This window comes from Artemia franciscana, chromosome 10 (assembly GCF_032884065.1).
Source record: "Artemia franciscana chromosome 10, ASM3288406v1, whole genome shotgun sequence".
NCBI lineage: Eukaryota > Metazoa > Arthropoda > Branchiopoda > Anostraca > Artemiidae > Artemia > Artemia franciscana.
Window position 1 is genome coordinate 38288407 of NC_088872.1, and position 19474 is coordinate 38307880.

General features: G+C 35.7%; 1 protein-coding gene across 1 annotated transcript in view; it reads right to left on the minus strand.

The window, feature by feature from the left end:
• Window positions 1-19474, minus strand: part of LOC136032167 (endonuclease/exonuclease/phosphatase family domain-containing protein 1-like) — a 66795-nt gene that overhangs the window by 30206 nt on the left and 17115 nt on the right. Inside the window, exons 2-4 of the mRNA XM_065712356.1 lie at window positions 18655-19061; window positions 11055-11399; window positions 6576-6711 (exon numbers count right to left, since the gene is read on the minus strand). Coding sequence (XP_065568428.1) covers window positions 6576-6711; window positions 11055-11399; window positions 18655-19002 — 829 coding nt within the window. The 5' untranslated portion in view covers window positions 19003-19061. The remainder of the gene's footprint in view (window positions 1-6575; window positions 6712-11054; window positions 11400-18654; window positions 19062-19474) is intronic.

Consider the following 19474-nt stretch of genomic DNA (forward strand, 5'->3'; position numbering starts at 1 on the left):
GTTTATCCTCTGCTTCTTTCTAAGCGATGACGTTAGAAACTTGGCCAACGGCAAAAAAGTCAACTTTTGAACAGAGACAGATAGATTTTTTTCGACGGCAGTCGGTTGTTCTTGATGAGCTGATCAGAGCATACATTATTCATTTTTCGGTAAAAAAAATTCTTTCATGAGATATACCAGTTTGAAAGTTTATAGGGGTTGACAACTTCAGTAGTAAGGTAAACACTGAAACCAAAAATAGGCTGATACCAATTGTGAGAAATATAGGGGAGTTTCGAACAATAGTCGGCTGTTAGCTCATAATCATCTTCGGCAATGAAGGATTCGCAACTTTTGCTAGTTGGTGTAACTATTATTGTTTCCGGTGTATTTGATGGTAAGACCAATTCGGTTCCACCGGTAAGACATGTAGGGGACTTGTAAGTAATAATTGGCTGTTAGGCTACAATCATCTTCAGCGATGAGAGGTTTGCAACTTTTGCTAGTTGCAATGAAGGGATTACAGCTTATGCGAGTTGGTGTACCTAGTAATTATTTTAAGATCCTTATAGATTAGCAATTTCAGCATTTAATCGAAGCGAGGAAACGAAACCACAGTGTAGCTCTCGCAAAAATTTACTCGGCGAAGTCGAACAAAGGTTGCCGCAACACCTCACGTTGTCCATGCAAGGTATATCTAGTTTTTATTAATGATCTTCCGGATGCTATTGGAGCTATTTCTGCAATTAGAAATGTTATTGATACTGAACCTCCTAGCGGTAGGGTCATCACGCTCCTATTGGCTGATGATACAACTCCGATTTGTGTTGCTCCAAACGAAAAACTGCTAATGTCGACGCTTAATTTGGCAATGAATAAAATATGTATATGGTTAAAGGTAAATCGGCTTGCATTGATTATACGTAAATCCAATTTTGTTATTTTTTCATGATCACCAAATTAATACCCATGGATTACGAAAATAGACTTTGAGAGGAGAACATTCGGGAACTCGGGAATTATCCGTAAATCAAAATATATTCCTTCCCCATACTTCACGATTACTTTATTTTTCATTGATTCATTCGTGTATTATATATTGTTCGACCAATATGGCTTGGAATTTTTCCTTCTTTTTTTCGTCCAATTCGTGTGATACAGAACGACGCCATTAGGCTTTTTTTGTGGAGTTGCAAACCGAGATTCTATGAGACAGGGAAATAAATATAATCCCTGCAGCTGGACTGCGTGATTTTTATACACTGATTTTGTTTATAAGTATTATAATGGATATCTTCCTGATATTGTTTTAAGGAATATTCTGAGAGAGGTCAGATGTTCACCAACAGGACACACGGGCAAAGGGCCCTCGTTTAGTTTCTAATAGGTCTTCTTTGTCTATTATTTATAGATTAGGGTCTAAGCTTTGGAATAAGCTCAGTACAGGTGCAAAGCATTGCATAATTTTAATCAATTTAAATCTGAGCTGCAATTGGAGTTGCTTGGTAAATATACTTTTGAATCACATTAAAAGAATTTATTTATATTTCATCGTTTATTTTGTTGCGTCGAGATTTGAATATGTTATGTTTTTGGTAGAATAATTGATTATGTGGATTGTTTTGGTACTTGGTTTCATTCCCTTATTTTTTTTTTTTATTCTATTTTTTTGTTTTTTAGTTTTCTTTTCTTTTCTCGTGATCGTTTGTTATCTAAAAGTCCAGCCTCGCAAGCTATACTTTTGCTGTACTATTAATAATATATCATTTTTATAATAATAAAAGCTGTTCTACTACTAATATCATATTGGAGACGAGTGACCAATATTGTATTTTAGAAACTGCCGTCAATGGTGTGATTCTGCTGAAAAAATGTTGTCAATGGTTTGTTTTGAATCCTTTGCTCATTAGCCCGTAAGAGCATGTTGTTTTTCATTAAGGCAAAGGGCATGAGTCTTATTATGAATGCTTCTTTTCTTCTGAATCCTTTCTGAGGGGTGAATCTGTGAATGTTTTTAGTGTTTTGCATGATATACATTTTAAATTTGATAGACATATATTAGAAGTTGTACAAGTAATAATTATCTATTAAACTAAATAAGAACCTTAAAAGGTGCAATCTCAGGAAGCTCCTGACGCTTTCCTACAGTTAAGTTCGGCCTATTCTGCGGTATAGTCTACAGTTTTATATTCGGAGAACTGTTTCTACTCTCATGTAATCACCAAGCTTAAATTTTTGTTCAATTTTGTAGAAATCCTACAGATCTAATTAATATACAGTAATACTGAGGACACTGATACTACTTCCTTTATGATTTAAGATGTTATAGCTCAACTAGTGAGGACCTTTTTGAATCATATGCTGAAAAGTCCTGGAAAAAGAGGACAATATGCTTTTGCTAAAATGGTTGCTAAATCGTGAATTACTCAGCCTTATTCAGCTGCTGAAGCGACTAAATCACCCAAACACAGTATAGCAGGTAGTCAGTGTAATCTGCCAAGGTCTTGGCTGCGTCTATGTAAGGTCGAAAAGCCTATACTCATCTAAGGAATTTTATTTTATGGCTTTAGTAAAAAATTTCTTTTACAGATGTAATTTTATGAGTAAGTTTATTTTATTTTTTTTTATATCGCTAATGACGTCTTTTGAATATATATAGCCAAAATATTAAATAGATTATACTACCATGTTATTCACTGTTTTCACAAATGTCCAGCTTATCTTCTTCTTCTTTTCTGCCAATGGCTTGTTATTGTCTATTTCGTACTATTTCTTTTTATAGAGTTATTTTGAAGCTACACTCAGTTAATTTACACAATATCAATTCAAATAGAAGAATTTAATCGAGACGAAATTTCGTATGATCTCCATACAAACTACAAATACTAACACCTCACAGCAGTACCAATGCCTATTAACACCACACAGGTACTCCACCCTAGTCTATTCAAAGCTTCACTCTTAACCCCCTGGATGACCTGATCTTCGTTTGGCCCTTGAAGAAACCGTTGTATTCAAAATTCTAGTCTTGGTTCACAGATATGTCTTCCTATTCTTCCAAATTTTTTCCCACTGCAAGAAAACACCCCGGGCCTTGGCTCTTCCAATTTTAATATCTTCACTGCATCCGCCATCTTTACTAACAATGCTACTTAGACAAGTAAATCTATCCACTATACTGGTCTTCTCATTACGCAACATTATTACTTTACCTTCATTTTTTCCTAGTCTGAGCAACTAAGTCTTCTTGACATTGATTTTGAAACCTATTCTTGCACCATGAACTCCAAAAACCTCCAAAACTTCATTCATTTTGAAACCATTCTCATCTGGGACATTAAAATAGTCCACACAACCTAGTCTAGGAGAGTTTTATTATAGAACTAGATTCCGCTCCCTGCCATAGTCTTTGCCGCCTTTCTTAAAACTAATTTCTCAAGATGATCCAAATAATTGGGGATAGAACATAACCCTGCTTAGATCTTGATTCAAATACCAAACCAGCAGCTAACCTCATTTACTACCTTAACCGCAGCAATATTGTTCTCATACATAGCACTAATCACTTTACTGTATTTATCTGGTATACCATATAAGCATAAAACCTTCATTAGAGGTATTCTATCGGCTGAATCAAACTCCTGTTCATAATCTACAGAACTGATGATTAAAACTGTCTCTTAATTCGGGTCCTTTCAAATTAATAATATAAGAATGAAAACTTGGCCGACAAGTCATCTCCACTTCCTAAAACCTCGCAATTTTTCTCTCAAAACCCCATTTACAGTACCTTTAAGTTGACGTAATTGTTGAAGAAATAACTTTTTGAATGTTCATAGATTTCATAGCAAAGCAAGCTATACATGCAGGAAATTGGTAGGTGTTCATTGAACAAACAAAATGCCTCTACAATTACCCCAGTCATTATATCACCACACCATCTTTTTACTGGTCTTAAGTTTAATTGGAGTAAAAGCAATTCCTTGTTCAATTCAAATATGTAATATTTTTGGAAACGTCATTAAAAGGTTACCACTGTCCCTCGAGGAGGCATGCACCCCGTACTTGTTGAAGAAATAACTTTTTAATGTTCATAGATTTCATAGGCATTTTGTTTGTTCAATGAACACCTAACTAATTTCCTGCATGTATAGCTTGCTTTCCTTGGTTTCCCATGTTAATTTTTGTTAAGGTAATGAGTAAAAACTTCCCAACAATTATGTTTTTCAAAGCATTCATTATATAATCAGTTGTCTTCACTGTTTCTTTCTTTCAAGAAAAGCCTTAATAAAATATTCTCAAAGACAACACATCCTTTATAATCAGTTACTAAAGTACAGTGGATGCAGGACTTCTCCTCTAGAGATGGGAGATTAAAGTTCCAGCCGCTCTGTGGTAACACAAGTATCTTGCATACTTCTCTCCTCTTGGCTCTTTTTTCAGAATCAGCAGTAGAACTTTTTTCTTTTGAATCAAAATAACATATATTAGAAACAAGAACTAGCAGAACTAGTGAAGAACGAATTACAGTGTCATCGCTGCCCATGGCACAGTTTAACAGTTAAAATGATGTTACTCTAACGTCATTTATGGTTTTAACCTACGATTATGACGTCATTCTTCATCTTGTATACGAAAATAAAGCTTTTTGTCACAAAATTGACTTTACTTTAAATCTTGTGTTTTGTTAAATACAAAAGGCACTAGATGTAGAAGTTTTCTTTAACTTGAGCCCTTAAACAGCTCTCTACGAAATTCCGGCACCCCACTAGCAGTGGAGAAAAAAACAAAAAAGAGGAGCATCAGTGCTCCCCACGCAAAAGTGGCTTTCTTTGTTGTTCAAGACAAGGGACAGTAAGTCTCTTCCACAAGGTTTTCATCCGTGGCGGTTTCAATGGCATACTTTTTACTTTGACCCAATTTGGTCTCAAAACAATTAGTTTAGGGTTACTATTGTCCATGGTTCATCATTCACTATGTTTAGTACTGTATCTAACTCTTCTTCGTAAACAAATATCCCTTCGTTCCCAAATTATCACAAATCTTCCATTTTTTTTATAGTTTCTTATAGCTTTATTTTGGTTTAAGGTACCCTGCTAATTATCTCTCTGTCCATGTTCTGCTCCATACTAAGATCTCCCAAATTCCTCAACTTTAAAGACCTTCAAGAGAACCCAGAGGAACTTGAAAATCTCGAAATCCCAACATAAAATTCCCTGCTACAGACCGTTTTACTCTTCGGTCTTAAAATTACTCACAGCAATAAAAATTTTCCCTATATCTTCTCGGCAACCCTACATTTGTACACGGTGAATTCGTTTATTTAGCATATGAACCTTAACATTTCTACAATTCAGAATTTGAGGTATGTTGAGTTTCTCAAATATAGCACACTCATTAATAAGTATCTACAACATTATCCACACAAATTTAAGAAATTGCTTCTGTTACCCAGGCACCTAGTATATTTTACTAGTTTACTAGTATCTTTTTTATATATTTTACTAGTACATTCACACTCTTAATAAGTATCTACAACATTATCCACACAAATTTAAGAAATTGCTTCTGTTACCCAGGCAACTAGTATATTTTACGTCTTTCTCTGTAAATACGTATTTTTATAGGTTGTTGTAGGGATATTTAGAGGGCTTCTTCTGTCCCTTAAATGAATTAGGCTTCAATGAAACCGTCATATCGTTGGTTGCAGCGACAGATGCAACCTAGCAAAGAGCGAACCACGGCCCATAGTAGCCAAAATTTGGAAACGGGTCTAAAAAAAATACATGATGAGGAAATATTGTCATTTGTAGCGGATCCAGAAAAGAAGAAGAATACGGCATTAGACTTTAAAGTCCCTACCGGTGGTGCTAACCTCCGTTTCTTGGCCATTCAGCCAGGAAGTACAATGGGGGGTTGGGGGCCAACCATCCTGTGCTTTCGCACACCCTTCCTGTCTACCTTCCCAAGATTCAGAAAGGATACAGAAAAAATAATTATTGTTTCGATAAGTCTTAATAGTAAAATGTTATTTTAGAAAAACAATATGGGAATTCCAAAAAATAGCCAGAAAGCCCTAGAAAATGGCGTCGGGTCGAAACGAAAAGTACATAGTTGGAATCATTATTGCCGAAACTCCCGTATAGCAAAGTTATGGGCCCTCACCTTGACCAACAAGGAAAATATATTTTTTTTTGCAATGGTAGCACTGACCTCTTTTTACTTTCTTGCATCTTTTTCTATTTTTTTTTCTCATTGCTAGCAAGGCACTGGATCATCATGGAGAGCTGCACACACCTATCTGTTGAAAAGTAGCCTCTCTATGGTATAATGACATACCTGCATACACTTTGTATGTGTGTGTGTGTGGGTGGGGGTGCAAATAATATTTTGGGACTGGGAAAAACTTCTTCGAAGCCCTCAAAAACAGGCAAATTAAACAAAAATATAGAAAACCCTTTAAAAAACCTGAAATCTAGACATTCCGAGGGAGGGGAAGGGGAGCTTAAAAGTCCCTCCTTTACATACCTGTCTGCTGTAAAGGGGGTGAATATAAGGTTGTTGAAAAAATTATCAATCTGAAGTCTAATACTTACTTGATAGTCCATTGGATGTTAGTTCTTCACTTATTGATCCACCATCTTCAACCGTTAAGTATGGCATGAAAGCTAGCATAAAGCGGAAATTTATGGAGCGAACCCGTTTCAAATCCTGAAGTGACCGGAAAGATCCCTTGAAAAATTAAGTGTTTTATTAAGACCCAAAGCACATTGTGATGTATGGCAGTGTGATATAACCCGAGCATTAAGTTCATTATATCATACTGAAGAATAAGGCGTAGAGAGAAACCCAATGCATACTCTAAACACACATTCATTTTAGTAAGAGGTTTTTTTTTGAAAGGAGACTGAAAACACAAATTGAAACGTAGATAGGATACAGGGGAGGGGGTTCCATAAGACTAGCCAAAGGATCTCTATTTCCAGAAGGTCGGATAAAAGGACATTGCAATACACAAAATATGGAACCTTTTATATGAGTCAATTCCCCTCAAATCGGTATAAAAAACAACAGCAATACAACAATCTAAAATTTTGGATTGTTCACAAATATAGTTAATAATATTAATAATATATACGCGAAAGAAAGCGAGAGAAGAGAGAGAGAGAGAGAGAGAGAGAGAGAGAGGAGAGAGAGAGAGAGAGAGAGAGAGAGAGAGAGAGAGAGAGAGAGAGAGAGAGAGAGAGAGAGAGAGAGAGAGAGGAGAGAGAGAGAGAGAGAGAGAGAGAGAGAGAGAGAGAGAGAGAGAGAGAGAGAGAGAGGAGAGAGAGAGAGAGCGAGAGAGAGAGGGAGAGAGAGAGAGAGAGAGAGAGAGAGAGAGGAGAGAGAGAGAGAGAGAGAGAGAGAGAGAGAGAGAGAGAGAGAGCTATTCCAACTCAAGTCTGTCCCTGAAGAGTTACCCAAGTATGATCTACAGCCATTCTAATAGATCCCTTTTCCTGGAATTGCACTATTCTAATGGAAACTACTAGAAAGCAGGGTCAAATAGCCTGAATCAATTGACCAAATACACTGTTTTAGGCCATGGCGGTAATCCAAGCGAAAACTTTGATTATTTACACTTTTTCTAGAGGAAAGAGGTCTAAATACAGAACATTTTTAGACTTTCAATTTGCGATGTTTCTGGGGGATGACTTGTGGAACAATCTTTGAGCTATTTACCCAACTTCCCTTTTCCACAGGTATGTCTATCTGTGTCCTACGCTTTCCTTCAAGATGATCGGTTGTATGCCTGTTTTATTTTTGTTTCATTAAAAAAAAGTTACACACACAAGAATGTTTATCTGAATGTGAGAATAAGAAAATCGGTTTCAAAGCCACAAAAGACAAGTGACGAGTGACAGAATGCATTGGGTCTTTTTAATTTGGGCTGTATATTTGAACATAGAGGAGGTGGGAGGTGGGAAATCTAATTGAACATTAGAGCCAGCTATAAACTATAGCGGGCCTGCATGCAAACTGTGGTAGCTAAAGTTATTTTGCATATTATGAAGTAAGGATTGTTTCGAACTTAACATTGTCTGAATACTTTACATCCCCCCCCCTAATATGCAAATATATAGCCCAAATTGCATGAGTCCAATGCATTCTGTCAAACTAAATAAGTCTTGTGTTTGTGAAATATAAAATCGGTTTTTACAGATCTACAGATCAAAATTCTTGAATGTGTTCTGAATAATCAACAAGTACCAAAAAAAAACTCCCTGGGCTTCGATATCAATTGTCTGATGTATTTGTTTATACATAACACTAGGATGATAGTGATAAAAAGCAACATCCGGTTTTTAGTAATGTGTACTTACGTCATACGCGAACTTTTGACATTTTTTCTTATTGGCAATTAGAGGCAATGCCTTATCTCTTACAGTAAAAGAATACTTCTTTCAGTAATCATTTAATCTATCAGTCATTAGAACAGTTGTTTTCGTTATGTCGATGGTGATCCTTTTCTACTTGAATTCCTTTCTTTTTTTTGGTCAATAGCCATATTTTTCTTATCGGCGACAATGCAGCAAACAGAGTTCTTTATACTTTATTTATTTACTTATTTATTTTTTAGAATGAATGGAACTTTTGCGCAGTCAACATGTTTTCACATCCATTAGTAAACCGATGGCATGACCTACAATGTATGGAAAAGTCAGGAAAACATATTCAATTGCGGAGTTTGGTTCTTCAAAAAAAAATTACTAAAAAGTCTATATAATAATTCTAAATATCTGGCTTTATGCATTAAGTCCGTTCCTAAGCTTCACTAAACAAAAAAAAAACAAGTTTTTTAAATGAAAGTAAGGAGCGACATTAAAACTTAAAACGAACAGAAATTACTCCGTAAACGTCCCGCTCTTTTCGCTAAATTTTTTTACTGTTTTAAGAAGTAGAGTTAAGAGAAAGAGTCGAACTTTAGCGTAAAGAGCGGGGCGTAGAGGAGGAAAAGCCCCTTTTCATATACGGAGTAACTTCTGTTCGTTTTAAGTTTTAATGTCGCTCCTTACTTTCATTTAAAAAAAAAACTTGTTTTTTTTTTGTTTGATTTCTGGACGTTTTTGAATTAATGCATTTTTTTATCTTGGCTCTCCGCGCATAAATAATGAAAACGAAATTTGCATATTAATTTTTTTAGGGCTAAATGGCTTTTTCATAGTTTTAATCGGAAGATTCTGAGAAAAAAGGAAGCGAGTAATCAATATTTTGATTACTTAAAAAGTCAACTATAACTTTCAATTTTTTACTAACGTTTTCATAAGTAAAAAATATACATAACTTATGTAGCGAACTTCTATATTCACATGTTTTTATTGCGTATATGAGGGGGCTCACCCCTCGTCGATACCTCGCTCTTTACACTAAAGCTTAAATTTTGTCCCAATTCCTTAAGAATGACCCCTGAATCACAAAGGCCGTAGAATAAATAGTTGAAATTACTAAAAATACTTTAGCGCAAAGAGCGAGGTATTACGAGGAGGTAAACCCCTCCTATGCGTAGTAATTTCTGTTCGTTTTAAGTTTTAATGCTGCTCCTTACTTTCAGTAGAAAAAACTTTTCATATTTATTTTTTCATTGTTTTTTTTAAATAATGCTAGAAAATCCTGCGCCCCCTCCATTGAAAGTCTCTTCCCCCTTGAGAAGTTCCTCCATGGAAAGATCCACCCGCGTATCCCCCCTCCCTCAACTCTCCCCCCAAACCAAAAAATCCCCCTGAAAATGTCTGTACACTTCCCAGTAATCATTACTATATGTAAACACAGGTCAAAGTTTGTAACTTGCAGCCCCCACCACGGGGACTGCAGGGGAGTAAGTCGTCCCCAAAGACATAGTTATTAGGTTTCTCGACTATGGTGAATAAAATGGCTATCTCAGAAGTTTGATCCGGTGACTTTTGGGGAAAAATGAGCGTGGGAGGAGGGCTAGGTGTGTGACCTCCAGCTTTTTGGTCACTTAAAAAGGGCACTAAAACTTTTAATGTCCGTTAGAATGAGCCCTTTCGCGACATTCTAGGACCACTGAGTCGATACGATCACCCCTGGGAAAAAAACAAAAACAAATAAACACGCATCCGTGATTTGTCTTCTGGCAAAAAATGCGAAATACCACATTTTTGTAGATAGGGACTTGAAACTTCTACAATAAGGTTCTCTGATACGCTGAATCTGATGGTGTGATTGTCGTTAAGATCGTATTACTTTTAGGGGGTATTTCCCCCTATTTTCTAAAATGAGGCAAATTTTCTCAGGCTTATGAAAAGGCTCATTTATGAAATTTAATATACTTAAAATCAGCATTAAAATTCGATTCTTTTGATGTAACTATTGGCATCAAAATTCCGTTTTTTAGAGTTTTGGTTACTATTGAGCTGGGTCGCTCCTTACTACAGTTCGTTACCACGAACTGTTTGATGAGAGACCATCTCACAATCTGTGTGTAATATTCCCACCTTTAAAACTTCTTTTAATTTATATGCAGATAAGCTTTCTCTTCATTACTTACCAATACATATTCTGAATGTTTACCAATACGCATTATAAATAGAATTTACAAATGTATTTTCTTATATTTAATGCAACATAATTTTGATTGAAAAAGATAATAGTTTTGACCTTTATATATAACGACAGAGACAAGGTTTCTTTCTGCATTCTAGCAACAATAATTCTATTAAATAGTCATGTGATGCACAATAAGAATTTCAAAATAAAAACTATTATTATATAAGTTATTATTATATAAACTCCTCACAACGCATCACAGGCTGATCAGCTGTTGTCTTTTTTTCTTTTCTTTTTTACGTAAAAGCAATGCCATGTATTATGTAATAAAAGTATTCCGGCGATAGATTCTTTATAAAATCCTAAAAATTTATACATCAAAACCACCTATGTCGTTTGTGGGTTAAAACGACATCATTCACAATAAACAATAGTATTTAGCACCTCTTAACTGGGTTAAAGGGACAAAATTCATCTTTCAACAAATTCCCTGAAAATTGTGTCCGCAAATACAGAGATTCACTCACCTTTTCCTCTCGACGATGCACTATAGCAGCTGCCATTTCTTGGGTCATTCCAGGTACTGTCATCAATTCAAAAATGGATGCCTTATTTACATTCAAAGACCTGGACGATCTTAATGAGCTTCTATCAGTACTATTTCTCCTAAGACCAGGTTTCACGCATATGTCACTTCTAAACGCGTGAAACATTGCAGCACCAACGCCAGAAACAAGGGCGATATCTTCGGGTCGCCGAAAAGTGCCGATGTTTTTTCGGTGAGCGACGATTGCTTCAGCTATCTGGCGGGTTATGCCAGGAAGTGTCATAAACTCCTCAACAGATGCTGTGTTTATGTCCAATGCATTGTACTAGAATAAAAGAACTTGTAAATAAATCATATGCACGACATGCTCATTTTTCAATATAAAACTAAGACAAGATTGAAGCCAAGTTCATTAATAACTCATAATATTCATTAAAAGCAAAGCCATTGTTAAGATAGAATATTCGGTGGAACAATATCGACTATTAAGTATATACCAGAGCATTCTGGAGAGAGGGAAGGTGACTCTTAAAAATGCTAATGAAACAAAGAAAGAATATGAAAATTAAAAAGTATTATATTTCTTGGCGAGGGAGGAGAATCAAATACCCTTAATAGTGTTTATGGGCCCAGAAAAGGACGAGAGGGTTCAGTGTCCCATTTAAAACTAGCTTCAATAAAAGCATACAAACTGAAAAAAAATACCATACACAGTAGAAGATAAAACCATGAAATAAAAAAAAAAAAATTATTCAGACCACACCATTGAAAGTAAACTCTGAAGTACGGTAAAGACTATTTCCAAATATAATTTTGTTTTATTGCGTAAAACTAACCTCTGCAATAGTTTTTATCGGGATTCAAAATCCTACTAAGCTATTGTTTTTTTTAAACAAGATAATTTACGATAGTTGTAAGCAAAATAATAAAGCAGTCGATCCTCAGGGTAAACAAAATCCGGTATCCCAGAAATACTGCTATTTACTACTACTACTACTAACAACTCACTGCAGCACCAAGCCACCTGAGGCCAACACAGCTACCTACACTCTTCCTTCATCCCTATCTATTCGATGCCTCCCTGTTTACACCCTCCCAAGAAGTTCCCATTTCTCTTAAATCTTTCTTTGCGACATCTTCCCACCCAATTATCGGACAACCCGCTTTTCGTTTGGCCCTAGGCAGTTGGCCAAAAAGGAAAATTGGGTGCCCAAATCAATCCGTAGACAATTTTTAAGGAAAATATCTAGCAACTCCTTTTTCGTTTTTCGAGCACCGACGCTTCAGAACCACACTTCACCACTGTCATCACTATGGCTTTCAATATTCTAATCTTTGCTCGCGGACTCATTCCCCTATTCTTTCAAACTTTTTTCAACTTTAAAAACACCCTATACCTTGGCTATTCTACTTTTAGCATCTTCACTGCACCTACCGTCTTTACTAATAATACTACTTAGATAAATGAAGCTGTCCATTTGATTGATCTTCTCGTTACTTTGTCACCTATCACCTACCCAATATCACTTTTTCCCAGTCTTAGTGACTTAGTCTTCTTGACGTTAATTTTCAAACCTATTGTTCCACTCTGAACTTTAACTGAGATTAACTAAATAGCCCACAAAGAAATAAGAGAAAGTCCAGTCACCTAAAAGTCGATAGAGACAAGACTTTAAATTTAACCGAAGCCAAGGTCATATTCAGGGAGAAGGGCTACTGGGTTCAAACCTCCCTCCTCCGTAATATTTGTCTTACTCGTAAAAATAACAAAATGCATATAGGCTAAACAAATTTTTGGTGTATTTTGTCAGGGTTTTTTTGTGAGCTTCCCAAAACAAAACAGCACCCCCCTCCCCCACACACGAACAAACATCTTCGATACTTGCTCGAAGTCCTTGAGGATTTCTAGGGAGGGATTCAGATCAGAAGCTATAAATACGATGGGACTGAAAAGGAGTACTGAAGTCCGTGTCTGCCTGGGATGGCTTAGTTCTGCGGCAAGTCTGAAAAAGCAGGAGGAAAAATAACTGCAATATTATTAACTGGAATGAACACACTCTAAATTTGCAGTGTAAGCGAGTTCCAATAAAATTGTAAAGGCAAATCCACGATGACGTTTTTACTAATATCCAGAGTTTCTAGCGCTAATTTGGGCCACTCAGAATCCCTCAAGATTTTTCAGCCAATCAGAAAACTCTGTGAAAAATCTGATTTCTTGAACTCGCGCTAGCTGAATCTTAATATCAGTAAAATCTCATTGTGAATGGGCCTTTATATTAACCTGAATTTTAATGGAAAAAAGAAGCCATCTTTATGCTAGCAAACAGTGATCAAGTTTTAACCGCTAATGACATCAACCACTTCAAACCACAATATCTACACTAGGATATAATCCTCTATGAACTTAAAATGCAAAGAAATTTGAAGTATGGCAGATATATAATTGTCTTGCGAGAGCAACACTTTGGTTTGGTTATATTGATGAATACAACTTTGTATTTTGGAAAGTTTCGTAAAACTCTTGCCTGGGCCAAAAATCTATTGTTTCTACCCATTTTTGTTCGTGATTTCAGCCGATTTTATCATTCGGTTTTTGCACTTGGGATTGCGGTAGAGGTATAAGGTGTGCCTTTTAAACTTTAAAAGTTCTCTCATTGCTAAAGAAATTACAGTTTATCCTTTGCTCCTTTCTAAGTAATAACGTTAGAAAACTTGGCCTACGGCAAAAAAGTCAACTTTTGAACTAAGACAGATATATTTTCTTTCCGACGGCAGTCGATAGCTCTTGATGAGCTTATCAAAGTATATGTCATCCATTTTTTGGTGGAAAAATTCTTTCATGAAATGTATCAGTTTCTAAGCTTAATGGGGTTGACAACTTCAGTAGTAAGGTACACACTGAAAATAAAAATAGGCCGATACAGAAATGGTATCAGATGTGCCTCTTAAACTTTAAAAGTTTAAAAGTTCTCTCATTGCTAAAAAATTAGAGTTTATCCTTAGCTTTTTTCTAACTGATGACGTTAGAAACTTGGTCTACAGCAATAAATCAACTTTTGAACTAAGACAGATAGATTTTTTTTTCGACGGCAGTCGATAGCTCTTGATGAGCTGATCAAAGTATATGTCATCTATTTTTGGTAGAAAAATTCCTTCATGAGATAAACCAGTTTGAAAGTTTAAAGGGGTTGACAACTTCAGTAGTAAGGTACACACTGAAACCAAAAATAGGCCAATACCAATTGTGAGACATATAGGGGAGTTTTAAGCAACAGTTGGCTGTTAGCTCATAACCATCTTCAGCAATGAGGGGTTCGCAGCTTTTGCTAGTTGGTGTTCCTATTATGTGTTTCTGGTGTATTTGATGGTAAGGCTAATTTGGTTCCTATGCTAAGACATGTAGGGGACTTGTAAGTAATAATCGGCTGATAGGCTACAATCATCTTCAGGGATAAGGGGTTTGTAACTTTTGGTAGTTGGTGTAGATCCTTACAGATTAACAACTTTAGCGTTTAATCGAAGCGAGGAAACAAAACCGAAGTGTTGCTCTCGCAACACTTTACTCGGCGAAGGCGAACAAAAGTTGCCGCAACACCTCACATTGCCCATGCAACGTAGATCCAGTTTAATTAATAAGATGAATCCATCCGACATCTATTTATTCAAATGTTAGTGTTTTAATAAAACGGGAAATCATATACTAGTAGGTAAAAATTGAATTTTCTGGTTCCCATCTTTTTCCATTTCGGGTTTATAAGTTTCGGCAAGACCCTTTCCCGAAAACTTTTGTCACAAAAATTTATCTTTTCTTTTCACCCGTAGACATAAAATAAGTTATATTTTACATAGACTACCAATTACCAGTTAAAGTTAGGGTTTGTAGCAACTCTTCCAGTTTCTACCAACATTTCCCGCTACAAGTTCTAACTACTTGTCAAAATCGAAGCAAACCTCTGCAATGAGGTTTGCTTTATTTGTGTAGTTCTAATCTTGACATATACGTTTAGAACGAGGGTAAAAAACAGAATCCTATCACTATGGGTGATCATGGAATGTGGGTTGCTCTTTACTACCGGCCCACTAACATGTATACATTGATAATATCGGAGGGTTGAGTAAATGTTACGCTATGTCAATTGTGGTATGTTCAAACACAAGCAAAACCATTTGAAAATTTTGTCATATCAAGATTGTTTTAAAAACTACAATTATAGTTTACCAGACGAGTCTCTTATTTTTCAATAATTTGCATTGTGCTTACGTTTTTTCTCATTTTTTATGTTATTCACTATATGTGTAAGCTTGTTAATATATTTGTTTAATTTTTTTTTTTTTTATGACGCCCTACAGGTTTGAAGAAGGGAAGAATCCCTTGCCATGACGATTTTTTTCTATTTCTTTTCTTTTTTTATAGCAGTAGACCTCTCTAATTGTCAGCGCCTTGCCCTGATGATTTTTTTCTATTTTTTTCTTTTTTTTATAGCAGTAGACCTCTCTAAATGTCAGCGCCTTGCCCAGATGATTTTTTTTCCATTTCTTTTCTTTTTTCCATAGCAGTGGACCTCTCTAAATGTCAGCGTCTTGTCTTGACGATTTTTTCTTTTTTTCTTCTTTTCTCTTCTTGAATGAAGCCCTACAGGTTTGAAGAAGGGAAGAATCCCTTGCCATGACGATTTTTTTCTATTTCTTTTCTTTTTTATAGCAGTAGACCTCTCTAATTGTCAGCGCCTTGCCCTGATGACTTTTTTCTATTTTTTTCTTTTTTTATAGCAGTAGACCTCTCTAAATGTCAGCGCCTTGCCCAGATGATTTTTTTTCCATTTCTTTTCTTTTTTCCATAGCAGTAGACCTCTCTAAATGTCAGCGCCTTGCCTTGTTTAAATAAGATTTGGAAGCTCATAGGCAGCAAATACGACATGAAATGTGAAAGAATATATAACTGCAATATGACTTATCTTAAAATAAACTTTACCGTTCGAGATGAGGCATGCGATTCTTTAAATATTAAATTAAAAAAACAAGTTTTTTTAACTGAAAGTAAGGAGCGACATTAAAACTTAAAACGAACAGAAATTACCCCGTATATGAAAGGGGCTGCTCATTCTTCAACACCTTGCTCTTTGCACTAGAGTTTGACTCTTTCTCTCAACTCTACTTTTTAAAAGAGCAGGGCGTTCAAGAAGGAGCAGCCCCTTTCATATACGGGGTAATTTCTGTTCGTTTTAAGTTTTAATGTCGCTCCTTACTTTCAGTTAAAAAAAACCTGTTTTTTAATTTAATTTCTGAACGTTTTTTTAGTTAATCCATGTTTTGATTTCGGCTCTCCGCAGATGAATAATTAAAGCGACATTTGCATATTTATGTATTTGGCTAAATGGCTTTCCCATAGTTTTGATCGAATGATTTTGCGAAAAAAGGAGGGGAAGGAGGCCCAGTTGCTCTCCAATTTTTTGGGTACTTAAAAAGGCAACTAGAAGTTTTAGTTTTTACGAACGTTTTCATTAGTAAAAGATATACGTAACTTACGAATTAGCTTACGTAACAAACTTCTATGTTCGTATGTTTTTATTACGTATATGAGAAGGTTCGCCCACTCGTCAATACCTCGTCAATAACTCTTTGCATTAAAGCTTAAATTTTGTCCTCTGAATCACAAAGGCCGTAGAATAAATAGTTGAAATTACTAAAAATCCTTTAGCGTAAAGAGTGAGGTATTAGGAGGATGTGAACCCCTTATATGCGTAATATTTTCTGTTCGTTTTAAGTTTTAATGCTACTCCATACTTCCAGTTGAAAAAAACTTTTTCATATTTATTTTCTCATTGTTTTTTAAATAATGCTAGAGAATGCTGCGCCCCTTTATGGAAATCTTCTTCCCCCATGACAAAGTCCTCCATGGAAAATTTCCCCCATATAACCCCCTCTTCTCAACCCCCCCCCCCCCCCCACAACCAAAAAATCCCCCTGAAAACGTCTCTACATTTCCCAACAACCATTAATATATGCAAACACTGGTCAAAATTTGCAACTTGCAGCCCCTCCCATGGGGACTGTGGGGGAGTAAGTCGTCCCCAAAGACATAGTTATTAGGTTTTTCGACTATGCTGAATAAAATGGTTATCTCAGAATTTTGATCCGACAACTTTGGGAAAAAAATGAGCGTGGGAAGGGGCCTAGGTGCTCTCCGATTTTTTTGGTCACTTAAAAAGGGCACTAGAACTTTTCATTTCTGTTCGAATGAGCCCTCTCGCAAAATTCTAGGACCACTGGGTCGATACGATCACCCCTGGGAAAAAGAAAAAGAAAAAAAAAAACAAATAAACACGCATCCGTGATTTGTCTTCTGGCAAAAAATACAAAATTCCACATTTTTGTAGATAGGATCTTAGAACTTGTACAATATGGTTCTCTGATACGCTGAACCTGATGGTGTGATTTTAATTAAGATTCTATTATTTTAGGGGGTGTTTCACCCTATTTTCTAAAATAGGGCAGATTTTCTCAGGCTCGTAACTTTTAATGGGTAAGACTAAACTTGATGAAACTTATATATTTAAAATCAGCATTAAAATGCGATTCTTTTGATGTAACTATTGGTATCAAAATTCCGTTTTTTAGAGTTTTGGTTACTATTGAGCCGGGTCGCTCCTTACTACAGTTCGTAACCACGAACTGTTTGACTAGGCAAGGAGGAGACTCTTTAGAACAAATTTTTTTTAACAAGAAATTGGTAGATTGGAGGCAACAGAATGTGACCCCTCTCCTCTTATTTTGGCTTTAATTAAATGTACAAAACAAATACAGGGTCGAGATCTCCAAAGACCGGACACAGCTGGTGACAAAAATTTGGATTTCATCAACTGTTTGAAGTTAGTCACTGGAATCCATTAGAGGCGACAAATCTCGATCCTGATGTTAAAATTCTGCTTTTGATTAGTTTATACTTGTAAATCGGAAAATGAAGAATTTTTCTTCAGGTGACTGACAACAAAATTGTACTTGCGCAATAAAACACAAACATACTTACTGCTAAAATATATCTCTACCAACAGTCACTAGATAGTTCGACAGGGTCTTATAGATTTTCCCCCCTATGTTCATTGATAATACTATGGCTAAAGCTACAGGTTTCTAGATATATACACATATACACAAAAGGTATAAAGGTACAGAAAGAAACTTTTTCGGTATATATTAATAAAGTTCGTACCATTGGAGGATGTCCTCTTTAGATATCTCTTAAGTAGCCTCACTGTTGATGAAAAAAACCTTTTCTTCAAAGACTTTTTCAAAACAGTCTTTTTCTTAATCCAATTTTGAAAATCTGCGAGCAAAATTTGCAGATTTTACATCCCACAACATAAAGTTAACGACTGACACTCGTATTGAAAGGACCTTCTTGCAATCTGGAGATATCTTCAGCTACCATTATGATACCATATGATAAAACTACCATTAACCCAAAAGTTAAACCTACTTGTTAAGATCCATCCCCATATTTCTTAATTTTTGTTCAGGCTATAAAACCAAAATAGCTCAAGATCAAGATAAAATGGAAGAATCATGAAAGAGGTAATTACCTGTAAACCTGGCTCCTCTATATTGAATGTGGCACTACTTATTGACCGCTTTGGCATTACAGAGGACATCCGTCTTACAAACTGCAAACTATCCTTACTCAGTCTTCGAGAGATTCTGCGCACTATCCCAGGCTTTTTCTTTTTCTCCTTCTCACCAGATGCACGATTTGAAGTTGGCTCCAATTGAGTTAAATTTAAATTACTGATGTTGATACCTTCTTGGTTCAAAGCACTTGAACTGCTTACATTATCAGCACTTTTCTGGTTCTTCGACGAAGAGTCTTCACTCAGTGCTTGTCTCATACTATTATTTAGATACATCTGTCGGATCATTTCAGTCAGATGCATCTGAACAAAGTCGGCTCCGCTTTATCTTAACCAAATAAAGGTTCTTCTTCCTAGATTGCCTGAAAAAGATAAGGTTCAAAATTGTAAGATAAAACCAAGAATTCAGATTGATTCATATATACAAAGAATTGAAGACCACAAAATAGAGTCTGGGCAAAGCAAAAGATGAAAAAAGAAGATTCACAGTCTAATTTACGTTTCACCAAATAAAGAAACCGAAACAAATTAATGATAATAAAAAAAAGACAAAACTATAATTCAAATCGGCTATAAGTTAAAATGTATATTATATAAAACTAAAATCTTTCCTAAATGCGGCAGTTTAATTTGCCAATTTCTAAAATTCTGCGAGGAAATTTTCCAGTTTCGAAAAAATGGAAAAACATCCACAAAAAAAGAAAACAATCTTGATGAAAAAAAAACAAACACCGTCAAATTCGACGTTCTATTTGTTTCGAATTTTGTTGTGTTT